Source organism: Lonchura striata, chromosome 1A (assembly GCF_050655825.1).
Source record: "Lonchura striata isolate lonStrDom1 chromosome 1A, ASM5065582v1, whole genome shotgun sequence".
NCBI classification, from domain to species: Eukaryota; Metazoa; Chordata; class Aves; order Passeriformes; family Estrildidae; genus Lonchura; species Lonchura striata.
Window position 1 is genome coordinate 13,554,557 of NC_140741.1, and position 16,549 is coordinate 13,571,105.

The window sequence follows — 16,549 nt, forward strand, 5'->3', positions numbered from 1 at the left end:
TAATATTAAACTCAGCAGCTGAGTAACTGTTTGGTGTTTTTAGTTCTATTTGGCTGTTGTTCACATTTTCTAGTATTAGGAGCATCTGGTATTAGTATGTCTTCGTGTGCCACAATTACTCTCATTAGTGGTATTCCAGTGTTGTATATATCCATAACATGATCTTCGTCACAGTGCAGGAAGATTATTCCAAGAGTGAATTCTGTGTTTTGGGAGGTGCTTTCCTAAGGTTGCATGCCAGACTCTGCCCTAGACTGTGGAAGAACGTCTGTATGTCTGTCTCCAGATCATCCCCAGAGCAGAAGAGTCGACGTAACAGCTCTGAGGAGAGTGGACATACCTATGGGTTTTGTATTTTGTACTGCTTCTGAGGCTTGTTGGCCTCCTTGTGAGCCAGCTTGGCTCAGTGGGATAAGAATCCAGGAGTGACAAGCAGGTAGGTTGGTGGGCTGAATCCATCTATGCAGGAGCTTGGTGAGAACCAGAACTAAAGCAAGAAAGGCAAGGAGGGGTGGCAGAGCAACAAGATGAAATATATTTTTGTGACAGCGCCCCAAGATCTACTCAGGATGTAGTTCTGAGAGTGTGTCTTTAACAGGGACAGGGGACTTTTCCAACTGCTGGGAGGCTTTCCAGCTGGAAAGGCTTTATGTAGTTATTGTAATGGACCTTATAAGTACCTTGAGGGAGATGTGATTTAGGAGGAGTAAAACTCCACCTGCCACTTACTTAAAACCTTTATGGTGATGTTTTGCTGTAAAATGACTGATACTTTCCATGACAGACACAGGAAACCAGTTCATGCTGTGTGTGAGCATACCATCATCAGGCAGTATATAGAAAAATAAAAAATAAGGGGGATGTTTTTACAGCTGCCCTGTTTTGCGGGGGTTAAGTGGAGGAATGAATGAGTTGTTATAGTCTGGCTATTTCTAACTGCAGAGAAGTAGTGCATGTGCTTGAGTTCGGCTCAAGAAGCTTCCAGGCTTCCTGACCCTGCGCTGTTACTTAAAAAGCAGTACTCCTAGATTGCAGTTCTCTAGAAGGAGAGATCACACAAATGTTGCCATTAGGTATTCAAAGCTTGCTTAAGTAGCAGCTTATTTTAATAGTGAGATTGCACTCTTGCATAATATTTTTACTAATGAGTTCATTTACTAAACTGCAGAAGGAATGTAGACTGAGGAGGTGCAGTTTGCTTCCGCCCCCCCCCCCCCCCCCCCCGCCCCAGGAATTTTACAATTTTAAAACACTTTGTGCTAAGGATTCCTTTTTGTGCTTTGTCTTTCTTCAAGGCATGTTGCACTTGACAGTATTTGACAGAAGATGATAAATACAGAAATAATACAGAGCACAGAGGGCCACTTACTTTTGTAAGTGAAACTGTAACTGTTGAATGTTTAAGGTGCCATAATAAGGCCCTCCAAGCTGAGTGATTAGTTTCTTAAAAATACTTGTCAGAAGTAAATAGTGTGTGTTGTAGCCTGCTTCCTTCCCTAACTCAGCTTTTAGGCCATTTCAGTATACTAAATTTGGTTGCTACAATTTCATGCCAGCTCCGTGTTTCCCTCTGGACTTTTTAGTAGGTAACTACTTACCCTAAAAAACAACAGAATCCAGTTAAACTTGTTATAAGAAAAAGTAAGGAGCCATTTCTTAATTTCTGTAAAGTATATGATGTATGAGCTATGTATTATGGATTATAAAATATCAAATGTTTCCTCAGCCCCACTTGGACTTTGCTATTCCTGAATAGTACAGCCATTTCAAGCCAGACTGGTAAAGCCTTCAGAGCAGAAAAGTAGAAAATTAAATTGCATGTGACATGGCAGCCTACATTACTAGCAAAACTACTGAGTGATAAGTTGTGTTGCATATGAGAAAAGTGGATAAAGTAGAAAATGTTAACTCTGTTGCATTTACAAGTTTACTCTTGTTCTTTGCTGTATTTTCCCGAGTGCATATGGTAGAGATAAATTACTGTTCCTAGTACCTGTGGCTAGAACATGCCAATAGTATATTTTGGACAGTGCTTCTTTAATGTACATTTTAAATAGTGCTCTTGAAAAATAGGCAAAAGCCATGATATGGCCATCATTGTTTTTATTATGGTGATGTGCCATTGTTCTGTCCAATTTATTGTGTGGGTACAAAATTGATAGGAAGTAAATGAGTTGGAGTTGATGATTGTTGTGAGTCCCTTCCAACTCAGAATATTCTGTGATTCTGTAAAAATTATCAACGAGAGACTGTGTTTCATGACTATAAATGATGGTTATACCAGCACCAGCACTGGGCTTGGTTTGCCATTATAAAGTACTGATAAAATACTCACCAAGAGATCCTATTACTTATTTTTAAAGGAAATCTTTTTGTGAAGGCTTTCTCTACCACTTTTAAAACAGTTTTCTGCAAGCATGGAAAAGAACTGAAATCTTGGACTTGCTGAACCTGTTAGTAAATGGCCTGTTGATCAGTCTTGCTCCATACCATGATGTGAAAATAAATTGCAAACAAGACTCTCAGATTTACATCTGAACTGAAGAAAATGCCCAAAAGTAAACTGACACTGCTGTCTGTTAATTTTCTCCAGTTTTCTGGCTCTTGATGTAAGCAACAGAGTGCATGCATGTACCTCCGTTGTTTACCTGGGTTTAGTGTATGTACACAGGCTGGTTATTGTGGAATAGCAAATGCACCCTAACTTCATGTGAATGCCCTTGTGCTTAGAAGTAATTTTAGATGTCACCTTTTCTCTAAACCACAAAATGCTGGTATTTTGGGGCGCTTTTTTTCTGCTGGTATGGGCTGTGTTGTGGATGAATACCCATGCACTTTTGCCTAAAATAAAATAAACATTGCTGTGAGGCTTATCTTTAATACTGGTAATAAAATCAGTTGTATGGGTTTGGGCTTGTAGATTTTTTTAATTCTTTAAACAAAATTGAGTTTATTTGATCCTGCTGTCCCATTTTTCATCCATCTACAGCCTAGAAAACGTTGCAGCAAGAGAGATACAAAAGGTAGTTAAGGTCCCATTATTTTAAGGTAGATGTATGGACAGGTAAAGTTGAGACTCACTCATGGCTTTGCACACATAAAATAATTGAAGTGACATCTTGTTTCTGCTAGAACAGAGAAGTTCTCCATCCTTTCCTCCCCTGTCTTCTGGGATTAACTCTAGTATTTGATCTTGTGGTGCTCTGATTCCTTTTGCTACCCTAGAGGAAAGAGAAAACCACAGGATTAGTTTTCTGTGGTTTTAGTGGAGTCAATAATTTTCTGTGCAAGAGCTGTGGTGAGGCATGTGATGAGGAAGGTGGGAGTTGGATCTTCCTTTCCACAGAATGTGAATTTGGGAGTCAGAAGGAAGAAGCTATTGATTTTGCTCTGGCTTTTTTGAACCTTTAGTAAATATATGGGAATCTGTGTGGGAGAGGCCATGTCAATGCTCAGTGCTCAGCCCTTGTGGTGCTGTGGAAAATGAGGCTTCTCTGCTACCTGTCCCTCTGGTGTTTGGTATTTGAGAGTCAGAGAATAGGAGGGATGTTCTGATGCTGAAGTCATCAGGCCAAGGGACAGCAGCTTCCATGTGGTCTCAGATAAATTGTCTAATGTCTTTGTGTCTCAATTCCTCATCTTTTAAGATGATGTTAGTCTTGTAACTTCTGGGTTTGCAGAGTAGTTGGAATAACAGGGTCAGTTGCAGCCCTTGGATATGACATGCTTGTATGATCAGATGATTGTGCCCCATGGGTCTCTCATAGTGTGTTTAAAAAAAAAAAAAAAAAAAAAAAAAAATGTTGCAAAGCAAATACAGTTTATTGCATAGCACAAGAGCATAGTCTCTCACTTCCCTATGAATAACCCTGTCCTTTTTCCTACCCTTGTCTATTCTTATACTTTGAGGTCTGTTGCAGGAAGTTGGCCCTATGATATTGGAACTGTGTAGTCAAAACCACTTCTTTTCCATATTATTTCTGTGCTCTAGAAGTGAAAAGTTTGTGGGGAGATGGACTAAGTAGGATCTTGACACTTTTAGTTGACAAAGTGCAGCTGTATGCTTTCTTTGGAGTATATTGTGTACCTTTTCCCCTACCTGGAGCTTCAAAAGAAGTTTCCAGTTTTGTGGCAACCTCTAGGAACTTTTTGAAGGTATAACTCCCTGGGCAATCTCGTACTTGCAGAGAGGCACATCTTTAGTGACTCCAGACTGAGATTTCATCACCTGCAGATGGTGCACTGTTTTTTCCTTTTCTTTTGAACATTCAGGTTCCTAACAACATAAATGAGGCAGCATTTCTGCTTTATTTCAGCTTCACTTCTTTTAAAATGGAAAGTTGCATTTAGGCATTTTTTACATCACTGAGAGAAATTTGTGCTTTTCAACAGTCTTCAGAGTCCTGGTCATGATCTGGCTTCATGGTGGTAACTGCTGTATGGCTCATACCAAGCATGGAGCAAAAGTCATCATGTGAGAGAAGCTTCAGTGGTACAAAAAACTGTGTGCACAATATTATTTGTGGCCATCCCTGAGTGACAGAGAAAGCTCTAATGATACATAGAAATCTTTGCAGAATGTAAGTCTTAAGCAAAATGAGTCTTCATTGGAAAACAGAAGTATCACAAACAAATACTTATTTATGTAAATAATAGTAAAAGCAAATTCCCCTCTGAATCTCAGTTTCTTTAATATAGGTTATGTGACCTCAATAGGTGGAAATGTGTAACAGTGTGGGGGGGTTTGTCTTAGAATGGTAAAAGCTGCATTTTTAGAGAAGCCTAAATGTCCTGAATCCTCTTAATGTTCGTTTTTTAAGACACACGGTGAAGGAAGAAAAGGGGAGGTGATTTTATATTCATATATCTTATATATCTCAGTGGCTAATGTCTTGCAGGCTGTAACTTAGGGACTGTTAGGAGACCCAGGTGGGGAATTCACACAGAGAGCATATTTGGGCTCTGTGGTCAGAAAAGTTGCCTCTTAAAGGATTTGACAAGACGAGTCCTCAGCCCATCTGTCACCCATGCAGAAGTAAATGGTCACATGATACCAACTCCATAGTAGAGGGAAAGTCTGCTGCTACAGCCAATATTCTTTGCAACAATACAAATGTGTTCTTTGCTCACACAATAGCTATTCAGTTTGACTAAAGTCATTGTGCTCCCCCACTAAAGTTCATAGGAAGTGAAAATATATACAGGAGACAAAGCCAACTTTTGTTTTGGAGTGAATATGTATTTTAGTACAAGGTATTTTTTCAGTAAGATTTTTAGAAAATTAACTGCTCTGAGTAAAAGATCATGTGATAATTCACATTTCAACTTAAAGATTTCTGGAGGAATAGTAGTGATTTTATTTTTTATTTCATTTTTCAGTTTTTTTGTGATTGACTTTTACTAATTGCCTTTTTCTTTAGGGTGGCCTGAGTTTTCAGATTTGAATGTATAAATATTGATGTTTCACAACTCAGGTGTTATTAAAACACACAAACAAACAAAACCTTCATCAACCAACCAAAAACAAACCATCAAAAATCCCACAACAAAACCAAAACAACCTTCAGAAAAGTTATTTTAACTGTTCAGACTTTGCTGAAAATTTTAGTCTTTTCTTGGTTTATGATAATGAGAGATGAAGTACACAATTAGAATTCAAAGTGTTTAGTCAGTAAGAGTCCTGTAAATCCGATTACAATATCTGTATGCAAGTATTCTAATACCTTTTATTCTGCTGCACATAGGTGTGCAGTTCTTTCTTTTCAGTAGATGATATTGAAATGCCCTGCATAGAGAATATATGGAAATGAGCTCTCTATTGCAGCTAATAACAAGTTGCTGCCTCCAAACATGTGCAAGCAGCAACGGTCAAGAAACAAGACTCCACCTTTAGGGATGTAATTTCATCTGTTTCTTGTGTGGATCTTTTTTTGGTACTTAGGAATTTTGAAAGTACTGGCAAGACAATCTTCCATGCAAATAGCAACAAGGAAGACAATGATAATAGTTAATTTGTGGCCACTGAGGCCAGACTTTATTTAAGAAGATGACAAGACTGGATAGCTTCTACCTAAGAGCTTTAGAAATGCTTGATGAGGCAAGATGCACAGTTGATATTTTTAAATACCCTTGTGTTGTTTCCAGAAACCCAGAGCTTGATCCCAGCGGGTCCAGCGCTATCCCCTTTCAGATGCTCCTGGGTCCTGACCTAGAGGCCGGGTCCTAGCGGAGATCTTGGGGGTCCTCCCTGGCCTGTACTCCCTCCCCGTACCTCTCGTGAGGCTAGGTCCTAGCGGGGCCCAGGTTGTCCCTCCCTCCACCTCACAGCTTACTCAGGGAAGCTACCCAGCTAACCCTGGAGGGAGACATCTCACTCGCCTCTCTGGACCCTGAATTGGGCCCCTCCCGCTTCCCCCCGTTCCCGGCCAGCCCCCTCGCGGGAGTCCGGAACCATGGTACTAGGGGTCCCAATTGCTTCGGGGGTCCGAGCTTCTGGCCCCCATCTCATTCACACTCACTCACCTCCCGTATCCCACCGCTGGAGGTCTTACCAGTCTGTCGCTCTTCAGCCATTGACTCTGCCCATAGGCTGTCCTCACCATCCGGATGTGGCCAGCTGTCCCCTGAAGGTCCGAGGTGGGTGGCCAGTCCTGTGTCCTCGTGGGTGTGGCCTATCCCGGACGAGCCCCCATCCTGAAGTAAATAAACGGGCCAGGAGACCTTGTGCTCCTTTCTTGATAAGGCCTTTATTAAAAGGTTAGCCTATGGGGGTGGGGGCTTGGGGTGAGTCAGCGTCCCAGAGGAGGGGTAGACGAGCCTGTCAGTCACGGCAGGATCGGAGTCTTCGCCCTTGAAGGATACGTCACAAGACTCTCCTGTAGCTCGTTGCTCTGCTGGGGGTTTACCTCGCTCTGGCTTCTTTTGGTTACAGCGATTGGCTTCAGAAATGCTGAGGGCCCTCTCCGGCTCCTTGAAACTTCCCCTGCATGTAGGTGTAGGTCATTTTGCAGTCTTTGCTCTTGCCTCGCTGTCGGAGTTCATTCTGGTTTATGTTGAGGTTCAGTAATTAATATACAGTAGACGCTAGGCCCTCGGGAAACAGGAAGTCTTCCCTGGCAGCAATTTCCTGGGAGCAGCTTCTGAACTACCCGACACAGTGTAAGGGACAGAAAGGGCTTCAAACTACTAGAAACAGAGGAACAAACAGGTAGGGTGTCTTTTACAAAGGATTTTAACAAAGGTGTCAACCGCAGGAAGGGGTACAGAAGCTCGGGGAGTCAACTGGGGTGTAAACTGGGTATGGGGGCAAATACATAGGGGTGGAACTAACAAATACATGAACAAGCAAACTTTTGAACTGTGAAGAGGTAAACAGACAAAGGGTTAAACATCACATTTATTCATAACACTGAACCCCAAATTGTAGAGTCCCTGACATCTCTTCCTCCTGAAAAATCATTTCATCTTTCATCATCTTTTCGCAATCCCTCCTCATGTACACCTTTTGGGTTTCCCTCAACAACTCCTGTAAACTTCTCTTGCCAATTCTTTATTTTCTCAAATTTCTTACTAATATCCTTCTATGATTTTGCCAAATTGAGTTTTTAATAGAATCCCCCTTCTGGCACCGCCCCCTCCCCCATTTTAGAGGTATAACGCACAGCACAAACTTATACTGACTAAAACCAAAACAAATTCGCTACTAATTTCCAAAAACCGTGTCTGATAAGTGAAAGCATTTAGATTTCAGCCCTGCAGAGCAGCAGCAGCTCGTGCTGTTTTTAAAACTGCCGGCTGCAGGAACAGGACTCCCCCATGCCACATGGCCGAGCGGTGACCAGCGCTGCCTGCATGTGCCAGGAAAGCCCGAGCCGTGGCTCCCCCGCTGCCCGTGCCCCCTCGCCGCTCTCGGGAGCTGCCGCCACCTCCCCTGCACTAACAGGGTAGGTAGGAGACCCCTCCCGCTTGCGCCGCAGGGAAACCAAAGCCGCTCTGCGCTGCTGCGAAGTGGAGGGGCAGGTAGAGCTCCCCCGGCTCCCTTCGAACCGGCGATGCCACCTCTGCTGCTGCCGTGCAGATTCTAAAAACAACAGAGCCCACACTGCCTGTGGCTGCATGGGGCTGCGCAGCCTTTTTTTAACATTAACCCCAAAGGGGCTTTCCCTCGGAACCTCGGGCAACCTGCCCCTTCCTCCTTTCTCAGCTTTTACAGTTTTCCCTTGGGTTTTCTCCTGAATTTTATTTTTGTCCCATGTTTTTAGATTCTCCTTACCATATATCTGAGTCAGTTTTTCCACCATTTGTCCAAGGTCAGTTAGTTGATTTCCAAGCGTGGATAGGTCTGTCTCCTGACCGCACCTTACCAACCTATTGATCTCACAGCAAACCGGTCTGTGTATGTTCGGTTTTGGTAATTTTGAGCTCTCTTACCTGTTTCTTTTCCTGGACTCCCCGAGTCCTGGATTGGAGGGGGTTTACCAGTTTCCCAAACCCACTGGAACGTACCTTCCCCCCCGGTCCTTTTTGTGATTGGATTCCTGAAGGTTCCCGGAAACCAGGTTGTGTGCGTGCTTTTTACGATGTGCCCGATTCTGTTCGTTTCCCCTGTAACCAACCTCATCCCTCTCGGGATAGTGGAACTGCGGTCGTGGGGTCCGCTCTCACGCCGTGTCTAGGTCATGTCTCACACACACAGCCAATCACACCCACTCAACCACGCGATACTTACAGCTCCTTTTCCCACGTGGATTCTTCGTGCACAGAGATTTTTATGAGTGAAAGAAATGCAGCTGCTGCTCCGAGAGCTCTGGGCCCATTTTTATTCCCTCCTTGTTGTGGCTTTCTGGCTTTTTTGTTCGGAATCTGGTTGGTTCTGTGAAGTTCCTCAGTCCCATCCAGCCACAGAAATCAGCAGGGTGCCACCTGGATTGAGGACAGGGAACCTCCTTGGATACCCCAAAACCAGATCGTGTCCAGGTCACCAAGTTTGTTATAAATGAAAATTAGTCCAGCCAAATTAAAAATGAAATAACAAAAAATTTATTTAGGATTGAATTCTCTCTGAGCCAGCCACAAGGAAAAGGACAGTGCTGAGCCTGGAATCGGCACTGGGTGCATGACAGGAAGGACTCCTCTCAGCAGAGGTTCCCCTGGACACACACACCACCCTCTTGGAGCCTGAAGTTCTTATAGGAACTTTTCCGCCTGCGGCCAGGATTTCGGCAGTCCACCTTTTCTTTCTATTCAGAGTCCCACATATTCATAAAGTTCTTTTCTCTGAGCCAGGGGTTGAACATTCAAAGTCCAGGTGTGGATGATTTTTCCTGGTGGTTATGGGAACCGCCGCATTCAGATGTATCAGCCTGGAGGACTCCGGTGATCCCAATCTTGGGTTGTTACCAGGATAATCAGCTCCCAGTGTTCTAGTATCGCCTTTTGGGACAGCCCATCTCTGGACTAGCCACATGTATTAGATTGTAAATGAGGCATTATCCAAGAAAACCTGGCTCTGGTGCAACCGAATATGTGTGTGTGTGGGGGGGGGGGGGGGCAGCTCACAGTGCTGGTGTGTATATTTTGTATTAACTTAATATTATACATGCTAAATCATATTTCCCTTGATTCAATACAACAGTATTTCATTGGTGCAAATTATAATCATACATAACACTTGGAACACAGAAAAATTCCTGGAGACTTGAAAAACACTAGTTCTTTTTGAGCTGAAACTAATGTTGCCTTGATGATAGTGTCCTGGTTTAGGGCAAATTTGGGAGAAAACCTCTGGAAGGAGCCCCCAGAAAGCAAACCCCCCTGGCCCCTCCCCCCCACCTGGTTCGGGAAGTCTTTCCTCGGAGAGAAGTGGAAAAAAACCTGTTTATTTAACAAACAAAACACTCCCCAGCACTAAAAAATGAACAACACCAGATAACAAAAACTCTTCCACCACTCTGAAGAGATTACAAATCCAGAAAGTCTCTCTTGGGAGCGATCGCGAGGGTCTGGGCACTGGGGATTGCTCTCTGGCACTGGGATGGCTGCTGCAGATCACAAAATGCAGGCTCTCGGTGTTCCTTGGTGTTTGCCAGGTCCCAGTCCAGAGCAGGTTGGAATGGTATTCAGGAAAGGGAAAGAAAAAAAAAAACCAGTCCAGGGAAAAAAAATTGACTGTCTAGCTAAACTAACTAATAAGCAAAAGCAAAGACAAAAGCAAAAAGCAGGAGCAAGAGCAAGCAAGCAATGCAAGCAAGCACTAGCACTAGCCTCTCCTAGACAACAGACCATGGCAGGAGGTGAGCCGGCTGATAACAAAACAAAACAAACCTTCACTTTCACAGAACATAATATCAAGCATAAACAGAACACAGGATTGGGGATACAAGTGCCATAACGTCACCCTAGGACAGATAGTAAATGAAATTTTTCTCTTATATATACACTACATTATTATTATATACTATAGTAACTGTAATCTACTCAAATTCATGTGGAATAGAAGAGCTGTCTTGGATTAATTTTATGAAGAGGAATATCATAAAAAAAGAGAATGGCAAGAGAAATGGGGAATGGCTTCCCCACTGAAATAAGTTTCAGGCAGTACAGGTGGGTTTGAAGAATGGTAGATGGAAAAGCAGTGTAGTTAAAGCAGTATGAAGGCACCTGTAGGCAAAAAGATACCCATGCTCCAAAAACAAAGAACCCCCTAAACCAAAAGAAGCTTGTGTTAGGGGAGCAAAAGGTTAAAAACTGTAGTGGATTACATAGGAAGTCATCAGAAAAGCAGAACAGAAATCTCCTTCAAAATGGCTTGAAGGAAAGCCATTTTCTACTTGGGTGTACTTAATAAAAAAAAAAAACAACAAACTGAAAGCTTTTTAGGTTTTCTAGAAACTTGCTGTAGAGTCTGTGGGGTTGTCTTCAGAGAAGACTTACAAAAAAGCATCATTCTTTATGAGGATGAATGAGAGGTGTTCACAGAAGAGGTTTTAGAAAAAATGGTAATATCTCCAAAACCAGATACCAGCATCAGGAATGCCTCTGTAAAGGTGACAAGCCATTGCTAACCATGGTGTGGAATCTGATGCTTTATTTAACCTTGGTCTTGGGGGAAGAGGTGATGATGTGCACTGTAATGCACACTCTTAAAAAGGGTGTTGGTGATTAGCAGGTCCTGAAAAGGGGTAGCAATTATAAGAGCATCTGTATATTGTGACCAATGTACTCTGGAGAAGAATTGACTTGGCTTTTAAAGAGAGAAATAAGGCCTCAGGTTAGAGGCGTTTGAAGATATTACAGAGGTAATCCCAGTTATCTGTGGGAGAGGAGACTGAACCAGTGGGTTTTTTGAGCTTGGAAAGATGTCGGAATGAAGTACAACCTGCTTAGACTTCTATTTTGTCACAACACAACTACAGAGTGTAAGGCAAGTGAGAAAGGATTTTTTCATGCTGTGTAAATAAACATCATACTTATTGTCACAAGATATTATGAAGGTAAAAATATACCTTTCAAAAAGGAGTAGTGAAATTCAAGTATCCACAGCTTCACTGAGCACAGTCTTTTCTCCCTGAAAGTTTTATTGATACCTTATGAGGCATAAAAAAATGTTTTTTTCCCTACATGTCCACTGTTGTTAGATGTTGGAATCAGTATTCTGGGTAAGGTAAACTTCTGGTCTGATTTAGGAAGGTGTAACTTCTGAAATCCTCCCTTATATTCCAGATTGGTTAGCTCATGACAACAATTCTTTCTGGCCTTAGAATTAGCAACAAGACCCCACAACATTGTATGCTTTGTTGTCTGTAATAATAAATTAACAACCTACTGGTTTTCTTCTTGTAATGCCTGCTGTTGTTGGTTGAAAAGGGGATTGGCAAGTGTAAGTACAGAAGTCAAAAAGAAATATTAATGCTTTTTGTGTTGAAAAGCATTCAAAGTGTTGTTGCAATTGCCCACTAAAGCAGCAGAACATGGCTATGGTGGAGTACTGTGTTCTGTATGTGTGTAGAATCAGCATTGCATGAAAAGCTTTCTTTCAAGAACTTCACTTCTAGTTATAAAAATGCTTTTTGAACTAACAGCTTTCTTCTGCTCAGTAGGGTATGATATGTTGGACGTGTATGTTGACCTGGAACTAGCAAGGAGATGACTAAGTAGGAGGAAAATGGTTTTAACATACCTCTGCTTTGCCAAGGAATATGGAAACAATAACAGATTTGTCAAGTCTGTGGTTCAGCTCGCCTTGTAGTGATATATGAGATTTCCCTGTGCACAACATACTTGGTGTATTGAGTTGTTTTGGTTTTTTTTTTCCAAAGCATCATTGTGCTTTAGAAATGTGACTATTTCTTTGTCCCAGCTACTGTTTGTCACCTCCTGGTCATGCTGTTTACTGACCAGATGTGTGAGTAGGTGGGAGATTTGACGTCTCATCATCATGGTTGGCACAGAGGTGGTCTGTGGTCTTTGTTGTTTTATGGTGTAATTGGATAGCCAGGACTGTGCAGTGTTTGGCACTTGCCAAACCTTTCTGGTCCATGCACTAGAGCTGTGCAGGAGGCCTTCTCCTGCTCTTCTGTTCCTGTTTTCTCCTGCCATGACACCCCCGTGCAGCCCTCCCTCCTCATGCTGGGGTGTGTTGTATCACTCATATTCCAAGCAGCTTCTTCCCAAGGTTTCAGACAGTGCACAGAGGATTTCTGGTGTGCTTCCTTCTTTGGGAGAGAGCCAGCAGCTTGAAAAGTGAGTATTCTGTTTAATAAGAAATGAAAGCTCTCAATGCTGTTTTCTTTTCATTTAAGAGCAGAACTGAGCTCTTGCGGGGGGGTGGGGGGGAGCTGGGGAATAATAATCCCACAGAAGAAATCGCAGGAACACAACTTCCTCAGTGCAGAAGGGATAGTACACCAGTGATTGGTTTCTCTGAGATGTGCTGGTGGCCAGGTTCAAGTTCTGGATGTTTCAGGAGTAAGCCTGAACCACTCAGTGACCTCTGTCACTTCCCTTTTTGGCACTTGTAAGAGTGACCTAATAAATGCATTATTGCAACAGATGGGATCTCATATCCTCTTACAAACCACATGTAGACCAGTCACTGAGGGATGGCACTGTCAGTGGAGAGATCACAATGTGGGACAAGGCTTTAAGAAGGAAGCAATGATTTTCCAGAGGAGAGATTTTTACTAATACATTTTATTAAATAAATTTGCTAAAAAACAAAATGCAATGAATTAATTAAATCATAGAATAGTTTTGGCTGGGAGGATGATCAGATAGTTGAGAGGTTTTGGTTGGGAGGATGGCAAGATGATCTGTGAAGATTGTCTAGTCCAGCCACCCTGTCATGGGCAGAGACATCTTTCACTCCCTTTCACTAGATGAGGTTGCTCAAAGTCCCATCCCAACCTTACCTTGAATGTTTTCAGGGATGGGACATCCAGCTTCTCACCAACCTCATGTTCACAATGTTTAAAGACATGTTTACAATGTCTTCCTTATGTACAATTTAAATTTCTTCTGGTTTAAAACTATTGTCCCTTTTCCTATCCCTGGTAAAAGTCTGTCTTTTTCACAAGTCCCTTTACATATTGATAAGGTCTCCCTGGAGGTTTCTGTTTTTCAGGCTGAACAACTCCAGCACTCTGTCTTTCCTCACTAGAAAGGTGTTCCAGCCTTCTGACCATTTTTGTGTCCCTCCTGTGGCCTCACTCCAGCAGATCCATGTCTGTCTTGTGCTGGGTCCCCAGAGCTAGAGGCAGTGCTCCAGGCGGGGTCACATCTGAGCGGGGCAGAAGGGAATGTTAGTAAGAAATGTTAAGATTTATAGCAAGGTTAGTAAGTGGTTACAATGAACAGCAAAAAATGGTGGATTGACCTTCTGACAATGGGAGTTCCTGCCAGGCTGCGTGGGCTTTTTGGGTTCTTGTTTACTGTACTTTTTCTTTTCTTGCAACTTGAAAATGATCTAAATTGTTCTCTGGTATTGTCAGCGTTACCCCAGAGGTCTTCGGAGAAACTAATTCCTTTGGTTTCTCCCTACTGCATCACCCAGAATAATAGCATAGTCTATCTTTAAGCAGCATATGATGTTTTTTTTTTGTCCCTAGTCCAAACATTTGTACTGGATTGTATTTCCCTCTCTGCTTCTTATGAAGGAATTCCAGCTGAATAGGAAATGTCTCCCTTCACTTGAGCTTGTGTTTTCAGAATAGAAATTGAGAGGCTTAGGTTTACTCATTTTTGTTTTAGCATTATGTAACTTGTGCAAGGCTGTAAGTACATGAGTCTAAATAGCATGTTCTTTATTAGCTAATTTTACAGTTCTTGGCCTGTTCCACTTCAAAATTCTCATAAGCAGCATAAGTTGGCCAAAGTACATACTTCATGTTAATTAAATCTCTCAGCGTCTAATTTTCTTTTTCCTCTTGAAGTTGGTGAAAGATTAGTAATAAAAGAAAATTAGTTGCCTGATAGCATCGTGTATTTGATCAGTGCAGAGACAGGATAAGTGCCTCAGGTGTATGGTGAACTCTTCATTCCTATGTGAACATTCAGCATATTTAAAAGTTGACAACATTATTTGAACATTCATCCTGACAAGATAATATTGTAAAAGATCCCAACTCATAAACTGAGGAAGCATTAGAATATCAAACATAAACAATTTTTTAAAAGTCTTATTTCCTTCAGTGGGTTTGTTCCTGTCACAGTTTTGTACTTTACCTGAAAGTAGATTTTAAAGATCTGGATCTAAGATTTTGTTTGAGATTATTCCCTCCAAAGTATAAAAAATAACTTGGCTGTTGCAAATACAGGGTTTTGAGACTAAATTGTTTGTTTCCTCTCCTGATCTCTTGACTGAGGCAACACAATTGTCATGGACAAATCAGTAAAACAAAATTACCTTTTTTTAAATCTCTAATGATGAGGTTTTGTGTAGAGAGCATTTGAGAGCCTCCTGGGAGAATAAGATGTTGACTGATGATGAAATGTAAACCTCTTTCTTCTTCATATTTGATGAAGTTACTGTCCTGGTTTTATTTTCATTTTGATCCGCAAATGTTTTCAAAAAGGTTTAACTTGCTCTCGTCATATTTCTGACTTGCTTCTTGGTTTCTATCTTGTTCTTGTGTTTTAGCAAGAATTTGATGTCACCACATGTAGCTTCCAATAGGCACAGGGGCCATTCAAAAAACTTTCCATTTTCCATTGAGGTACATTCTTAAAAGAGCTTTTCCAATCCAAATAACTGGCATTTATTGCTTTTTAATTGCTTAGTGTGATACTTGCTTACATTTGCTGTTTTAATGTCTTTTCCTGCCTGTAAAATGAGGGTCCTAGAGGGCAGTCACTGAATTCCATTTACATAGCTTGATGTATGTTTTGGGAAAAGCATATTGTGGGTATGTGCAGTTTGTCAGAGATGGTGTCCCAACAAGAAAAGCGTTGTGTTAATGCTGAAGGAAAATGAAATGAAAGTAAGTAAATGAAATAGCAAAAAAAAAAAAAAAAAAAAAAAAAAGGCCTGAGAGCTTAGTATCATTTTTTCCAGCTGCTGTGGGGATGGCTGTCAGTGTGGCCCACACATGCTTGAGCTCAGCAGGCATTCTTAAGTTGCACTATGTTGGCAATAAACAATGGGCAGGAGAAATTTCTCTGGGAAATTTTGCTCCTCTGAATATTACCAGTGTCCCACTTTTAAGTCAAATGTCTTTTTTTTTTTTTTTTGTGAAACCTGGTCATCAAAGTAGGTAGGGATCTTAATTCCATATTAAAGAAACAAAAAGAGGTATATTGCTAGTCTTTGAGAGTGTAAAGAAAAGCCTTAGAAGGTAGAAGAGTCCTGAAGCTTTAAAAAAGGCAAGGTAGGCAAAATGCAGACAATTCACTCCTAATAATTTAACTTAAGGTGGGCCATGTGTTTACTCAGGTTTATTTTGGAGGACCAGTGAATTTTTAGAGCTCCGGTTTTGGCAGTGTGAGTCTGGTGAAAATAGCATGACTCCAGTGCCCTTCTGAGAATGCAACTCTTTCCTCTTCTGGCTTACATAAATTAGTAGAAGGCTCATTCTTCACAGTTTAGGATTGCTTGTGGAGGAGAAAGAACAGGACTTGCATATCACTGAAAACTGAGGAGATATGCATGATGGACCTGCATTTAGGATCTGTTTAGTTTCTGTCAGGGTGGGCCAAGCTCTATGGCGAACTGTTCTATGGACTGCTGTAAATCCAAAACATCCTTAAATGATTCTGAATTACCTTTTCATCACCCCTTATAAATCTTGTCTGCTGGGTTTGTTCTGCTGTCTCTTGGATTGCAACTGACCTAACAGTATGAACAGTCAGATTAATTCTGGGCCTTCTTTTGCTCTGCAGGACTCCTCAGTGGGCAGACGTCTCCAACCAACACCAAGCTGGAGAAGCTGGACCCACAGCAGGTGCTGCAGCTGTGCCTGCGGTACCAGGACCACCTCCACCAGTGTGCAGAGGCCGTGGCCTTCGACCAGAATGCACTGGTGAAGCGCATCAAGGAGGTACGGTGTGGGGAAGG

At 41.9% G+C, this 16,549-nt stretch overlaps 1 protein-coding gene across 2 annotated transcripts in view; it reads left to right on the forward strand.

The window, feature by feature from the left end:
• Positions 1 to 16,549, forward strand: part of BORCS5 (BLOC-1 related complex subunit 5) — an 84,705-nt gene that overhangs the window by 32,883 nt on the left and 35,273 nt on the right. For both annotated transcript variants that reach the window (XM_021535111.3, XM_085568182.1), the window contains exon 3: positions 16,375 to 16,532. In XM_021535111.3, coding sequence (XP_021390786.1) covers positions 16,375 to 16,532 — 158 coding nt within the window. The remainder of the gene's footprint in view (positions 1 to 16,374; positions 16,533 to 16,549) is intronic.